Source organism: Glandiceps talaboti, chromosome 1, assembly GCF_964340395.1.
Source record: "Glandiceps talaboti chromosome 1, keGlaTala1.1, whole genome shotgun sequence".
Taxonomy (NCBI): domain Eukaryota; kingdom Metazoa; phylum Hemichordata; class Enteropneusta; family Spengelidae; genus Glandiceps; species Glandiceps talaboti.
Window position 1 is genome coordinate 30067751 of NC_135549.1, and position 7660 is coordinate 30075410.

General features: G+C 35.6%; 1 protein-coding gene across 2 annotated transcripts in view; it reads right to left on the bottom strand.

Annotated features, from left to right (window-relative positions):
* The window catches only part of LOC144453797 (FYVE, RhoGEF and PH domain-containing protein 2-like), a 35150-nt gene that overhangs the window by 18751 nt on the left and 8739 nt on the right, over positions 1 to 7660 (bottom strand). The window contains exons 2-4 of one of the 2 annotated variants that reach the window (XM_078145162.1): positions 7442 to 7630; positions 4557 to 4739; positions 2539 to 2878 (exon numbers count right to left, since the gene is read on the bottom strand). In XM_078145162.1, coding sequence (XP_078001288.1) covers positions 2539 to 2878; positions 4557 to 4739; positions 7442 to 7630 — 712 coding nt within the window. The remainder of the gene's footprint in view (positions 1 to 2538; positions 2879 to 4556; positions 4740 to 7441; positions 7631 to 7660) is intronic. The other variant, XM_078145169.1, reaches the window with a different exon arrangement.

The following is a 7660-nucleotide window of genomic DNA, read 5'->3' on the forward strand; positions in this document are numbered from 1 at the left end:
CAATCCTCATCCATATGGCCATTTTAAGATCATTGGACAGATCACGTTTAGATGTTTCACCATGATACAGTTCTGTCTGTAGACCCTGGGGTATAATGGTCTGAGTGTCATGATATACATGTATCACTTACAGAAAACATTCACACTGTACAAATACCAACACACTAGATGTGGAATAAGAAAATATATAGTTTACAATATACACTAGTAGATAAACAACCACATTTATGATTAACACATACGTGTAAATTGATATATGTAGCACTTTCCACTAAAAAAAGGGGGTAAATTAATACTCAACATAATTTCAGATGCAGGTGTACTGCGCCCAGGTTCAGAAGCATTTAGTACCCATTACTTAGGATATTATGATTCTTTCAGTACAGACTCATACAAACCACTGAGGGCGCTGTACTATGACATCATCAAAGTCATAACCCAGGAATAATTCTGAAATTTGTTATTACAGTAAAACTCTCTGAGCTTGAGTTTACCTTTCACCCGAGTATTTGGAGCTACTATAACACAGGCACCCATATTTACAAGTACAAAAAATGTGTTGACCCAAAGTTTGGAAATTGTGACCTCATTGAGGGGATTTTTGTAAAAACGTGCCCAATTTCGACAGCACCTACTCAAGAGTTTAATTTTGTATCTCCAACCCCGACCCATTTAAACATTCCCCAGTGTTCCCCCACTGGCACAAATGATATTGCTATGTGCATAAGCATCACAGCATTTGTTGAAACAACAAAGTACAGTCTACAACATAACGGTGAAGAGAAAATGGTGTAAATCAATACATATACAATTACAATTACTAGTACTACTACAAATGACAAAATATATAAAATGCACATGATGTAGCTTTTAGAATTTCATCTTTCTTTGATCAAAGCCAATGCAGTGTTTCTGATAAAGTTGAACAACTCTGAAACAGAGAATTGGAAAATTCAATGAATCTTTGGGACATACATTTTGTACATGTCTCCACTGGTAGTGGGCATTTGGAAAGTTGAGCCACTCTAAGTCTAATAGTGATTTTACTAACATAAAAGTTTTAGATCTCTGGTAATAAATAAGGGGAAATTCAATATTAAACTTTACACTTGTTTCACATACATTGTACATGTAAAATGACATGCACTTTTGTTGGGACCTGAGAGTACTGAATTTTGATAAAAGTTGTGGATTAAATTGAAGTAGATTTTACCTATTGCAGTAAACAAAACACTGTGAAAAAATGTCCTCCCCCCCCCCCTCCCCTGTCATAGTGGTAAAAATGGCTTTGATCAAACAAAAAGATGTATGATTCTAATGCATGCATCACCACAACAGTACAGTGCAGATCTGGGAATGCAGGCAAACCAAATGATACATTATGTCACTGACAATCACATACATACATCAATTTTTTTGTACATTTAGATTGACTAAAACACATCACAGCAAGTAAATACTATTTGAACTCTGTCTGACCTTTTAAAAAATCTTGTAACCCTAAACCTAGAAGTAAAGAGGGAAGTTCATCCATTAAAGTCATGCATATTAAATTATTTTGTGTTTTTGCTATTGAAGGTTTTAGAACCCAGGGTAACATTGGGAGGAATTCGGCAAAACTTGCATGAATTTACAGACAATGTAGTTGTACTCCAATATTACTAGGGCACCCCAGTAACACAGAAGGGAAAATCTGGTACAATTGGCATAGTTTTCAATACATATACCACGTAATTTGGGGGGGGGGGGGGGGGGGGGAAAGAGACAGTAAAATAGCTGGGGGAAATCTGGCAGATTTTTATGTCCTATGGCATTTTAGAAGTAAACCCACACTGTAAGGCTGTAAATATTCAATGATTCATTGAACATTGTTTTCTGTTATTCCTTTGGCTACATGTATCATGCCTTTGAAATTGGAACAACATGGCGATAGGATCAAAACTTGATGAAGCAGAGCATGTTCAACATTTATGAATGTACAAAACAACAACACACTAACAATGGTATCATATTGATATTATCTCTGGTATTCCGTGTTCTCCATGAAGGGTTCCGAAAGGGTCAGCATGATGATACCAATGTTATGCACCCTGCTTTATTTTCACTGTCTTCAGCAAGTTCTCTTCATTCATATTGCTCTCTTTAACAAACTGTACTTATATTCCCCTCAGTTTACACTGCAGTAACTAATACTCATACATGTAGTAGTTTATGTACAAATGTACATCTTGTTGTTTCATTAATGTTTCCTTTGGCTTTGACCAAGAAGGCTATACCTGCCCGTATCTCCCATTCATTGCTTTGCCATCATATTTTCATACCCTCCCATAATTTTGGTCATGGTATCTCTACATTCAAGATTGGACAAAGTAGTCATTGAATTGTTTCCTGGTAGCAGGTGAATATGCCAATGATGAGCAAAATATGACATACAATGTACTGGGTACAATGTACACACACCTCAAAAGGGAACAAGTTTTATATCTTCATAAAATAAACATATCATTGAAAACTGTGATATAAATAATCTTTATTTACCTTTTACTTCCTTCTGTATCTTCTAGAGTGTCTGACTCAGACTTTTTTCTAAGCCTTCCAAAAATTCCTCCTTTTGGTTTCGCTTTGCCATTTTCCTTTGTTTTAGCACTAGATTTATCTGTTTTACTGTCCAATTTGTCTGGCTTTGCTGGAGGTGAAGGCTTGCCTTTCTTTCCACTGTTCTTTTGATTTACTTTCACTGATTTCATATTGTCCTTGTCATCATCATCATGATCATCTGTTTTTTTATCAAATAATGGTTCAAGTCTATTTGCATCAAATTTTCTGGATCTTGACAATGGTGGTGAACCAACACAAAGACTAGGTGGTTTCTTTGGTACTGAAAAGTTAACAGAAAATGATGTCAATTTTAGTTTAAGACCAAGTTCAGATAAGATTAAGATTTAAGGTGAAAAACAGTGTCTGACAGAGTTATATGTATATATAGAGAAATGTAGATGCAGAACAACAATGATACTATGTAACTCTTATGGTTCCACTGATAACATAAATGTGAAAACCTGGGACTGAATCCCTTGCCTTTAAATCAATAGCCACAGAGTACATGTAATACTCTACATAAATTTGGTACTGTAACAGAATATTCTGGTAACTAATTCTGAAGTCATATTTGAAAGAAGCATCCTGCACAAATGTGTATGATTACAAATTTTGTCATAGAAGCCAAGCACATGATACATGTAGTATACCAAGTAGTTGACCAAATGTGTGTAAAAAGCAAATTTATGAGTTCCTTGCTGTTACATCATTGAAAACAATTACAGCAGAACGTTTTGAACCAACAAACATGCTGTCAACTGTAATCATGAAATACTGAGAGAGGCGTTTAAAAGTATTGTTATTATGCAACTGTAAATCAAGTTTTTATTTAAATATGCTTTGGGTCTTATCAAGAAATATTCCATTGTTTACACTGTACGTGGATCTTTCAAGACAAGTACAACTACAAGTAAACTACTAGACTGTCGACAGTTGCTCGCGCCTTTTTTTCCTTACGTTAAAACGTAAGTCGTCCTCGCGCTTCAATCCGGCGCAACACTACTATAATCGCATACTGATATCGAGGGCCTTCGGCCCGAGAGATCACAAGTGTACATGTACATGTATCAGTGATTACTTGCACTGGTGTGACTATAGAACCCCCTGACATATGAATTGAATGCTTGTGTGGGTACTCAGGGTGTCTTCACTCATGCTCGCAGTGTTTTAAGCTGTACCTAATAACTTGCTATCTGCTTAAAATAGGACTGTCAGCCACAGAGAATGCTGAATACTCATAAATACCCCACAGTACATGTAAACCTATGCCATATTGGTACTCATGCATTATGGAGGTTCTGTCATTGTAAAGTTCATTTATGTACCATTAGGACTTGTATGATCATATATTCATACCAAATCATGTATGTACCAATTAGGACTTGTATGATCATACCAAATCATGTATGTACCAATTAGGACTTGTATGATCATACCAAATCATGTATGTACCAATTAAGACTTGTATGATCATACCAAATCATGTATGTACCAATTAAGACTTGTATGATCATACCAAATCATGTATGTACCATTAGGACTTGTATGATCATACCAAATCATGTATGTACCAATTAAGACTTGTATGATCATACCAAGTCATGTATGTACCAATTAAGACTTGTATGATCATACCAAATCATGTACATGTATGTACCAATTAGGACTTGTATGATCATACCAAATCATGTACATGTATGTACCAATTAGGACTTGTATGATCATACCAAATCATGTATGTACCAATTAGGACTTGTATGATCATACCAAATCATGTATGTACCAATTAAGACTTGTATGATCATACCAAATCATGTATGTACCAATTAAGACTTGTATGATCATACCAAATCATGTATGTAACAATTAAGACTTGTACATGTATGATCATACCAAATCATGTATATACCAATTAAGACTTGTATGATCATACCAAATCATCTACATTTTCACTTTACCTGCTGGTTTGCTACCATCTCCTTTATCAAACCATCCTGTTGCATTTTTAATTTGCAGTGATGCAATTATGTTTGGATCTGACATTGATCGCCTTTTCCTCCTCCTATCTTCCGCTTCATCATCTGAACTTTCATAGATGGTTTTCACTTGTTCCACTTTCAGTTTCTCCATTTTGGCTTTGGCTGAAAGCAAAGTCATTATACATACCGGTACATTACAGGAGTACATTGTGGGAAAGGAGATCCAGATGGATATGAACTAAATTCAGGGGGGTGGGGTGGGGGTGGTGGTGGTTGTAAAACTTTCATTTCTTTGTTCTTTGGGGAATCTCTGCTCCTTCAAATTTGTCTGCTGTGATGTTAACCAGATGTGTATTTGTTTTGCCCTTGTCCTGTAGTTGATATTAATAATAGTAATTTTCTTTTTATTCATCCAAACAAATTCAGAAATTTGTTGAATGGTTACCACTTAGCAGTGCCCTGGTGTTGAAAAGCAGGAGGAAACCGGGGTACCAGAGAAAACCTGCGTTGCTCAGCAGGGGCATCCTGAGCATAACCAGGTACATACCTGCCTACATTTTAATCGCACCAAGCTGGCACTAGGTGGGTTTGAACCCAAATTGCAGTGGTGAGAGGCATATGAGCTACATGTACATGTAAATACTTGGTTATTGACAACCTGTAACATTTTAATCACACTTGTCAGTCTGTGAGTACAATGTGTGCCTCTTGTTTTCCCTATCTGTCTATCCTGGACCTGATAGGTAAACTGTGAATAATACTTTAAATATTTTAGCTATTTTGTACTATTGTGTATGTTAATCAGTTTGACATAATCTTGTTGACACAAATCAATGTGGTAAATAATCCTGCTAGTGTTACAGTATACATGCTGACATTATGAATGTTATCACTGTCTCTTATACCTTATATTAAACAGAAAAAGCCCACAGCTTCAAATACTTATTTTGCCTTAGTTTCAGATGAAATCTAATTTCTAGATGTGTTTTGTCTTAGCTTCAGATGTGTTTTAATTATCTCAGTCTCAGATGAAATCTAATTTCTCTGTGTTTTGTCCTAGTTTCAGATGAAATCTAATTTCTTTGTGTTTTGGCAATTCTACATTTTCAAGCAAATATTATAAATTAATTCAAGTGGATCTGCAAACATTATAAGCCCTGTCAGACTGTAAAAATATATCACTTCTGATAATCTTTTAATAATATTAATAATATTTCCTGGTCTGAGTAAGATGCCAACATTTCAATTTACCTAGTACCGTACTGGGTCCATTGTATATTTACAAAATGTTATATATATACCAGTATGACTGGTACTACCTTTGTACAAATGCACAACCAATTTGTAAATAAGAGTAATTCTGGTAAACATTCAATGATTGATATAGCATAGCTCAAGAATTCTAATTTGCTAGTCCTGTCTCAGCTTTAGTCAATGTTGTTACACACTGCTTGGCTAGCATTTGCCCAGACCTTCACACAGACAGATTTTGATTATGTCCTCTTCACCAACATTTAGACTTTTGAAATCAACATTTTGGCCAAAAACCGAGCATAAATTCTTACTGGCTTTTAATGGTACACCGTGTGACATCAATGGTTTCATCACATGATCAAAATGTCAATCAATGAAGAGGATGGAAGTATGCAATGTATATTGTAATCTTTATTGACAGACAGGATCAGTCTGCAAGAGGGATATATTCCACAGAGGGATATATTTCATGGTGGACTTGGACATATGCAAATGAGGTTGTGCTGTTGCTATGTACATGAATGTAAAATATCCGAAAAGTAAGTTTATGATTTTATGTATTTAAGGTTTAAATACAAAACAGTTAGCAAAAGTCAATTTGTTTGCGGGTAAGGACATAGTCAAAATGAACCAGCATGAAGGTCTAAGCTAATCTAGTCTTAGCACACAGCTGGTGGAGGCAGTCACCCTGGCTTCAAACGCTTTCAAAGCCTGTACAGCTATTCCTGAGCTATACCATAGGTGTTGTAAACATTTATTTACAGCACTGCAGAATTACCAGACTTGATATGACGTACCTCAATAAACTCAATATGATTATAAATTAATTTTCCACTCTGTAACTAGGGTTCCTAAACCCTCACTAAAAAAGGCAGAACAATGTATTCTTTATGATATTCAAATGTACTTGTATTGAATTCATACAAAAAACTTCCTGATTTGAGATTTAAAACACATTTTGTTTTTACAAACTTTTCTCACAATTCATTCTATACATGTAGGTATAAACTGAATATGTCTGAAGCTACCGTAGTACCCCCAGTACAATGACTTGTCATAATGTATGTGTAAAGTGGTAAAATAACAAAATTTATGTCATTTCCTATCTAAACGTGTACAAATACTTCCTTCTATTCAGTGTACAGTGTATATATTATCCTGTAGTAATATGAAACAAAGTTCTTTGTAACAGAACACGGCATATAAATGCATTAATCAAAATGTGTATCTACGTTTCTGTCCGTTTGTTATCAAACGTTTCAGAATACTGACAGTCATACATGACAACAAAACACTTGAAAACGCTGTCAACATGAGTTACACACTATAAAAGACATGTTCTTACATTTACTGCTCCTAGGAGAAGACTGTCGGCCTATACAACTAAACATGGTGGTAGCACATACGATACAAACAGTGTCTTCATAAACATGCATCTAGCACCCACAAGAAGAAGTTAACAGCTATTTTGATTGACCTATATCATGGTGGCTACTTCCTTGTATCAGTAACCACCCCTTTTGTCCTGGCCTTGAAAGCCAGTCTGCTGTTATATGATATAATACATGTACTTGCACAAATGCAGAGTGCGGAAGTCCAGTGACACTTACCTATGACTGGTACAGTTGGAGTTTTCTTTGCAAACATACAGGGGGACCCAACTATTGTTCTTTGACGCACATACTGGCCTTTCTTGTTGAAATATGTCACTTTTTCTGATAAGGAAACCCGCAGTTGTGTCTGTCTCTGGAAGGGGCTGTCACAAATGCTGGTATTTTCTTCAAGCCGGACAATGTCAACTGGAATGGAAACCCAGTGTTATGTAGATG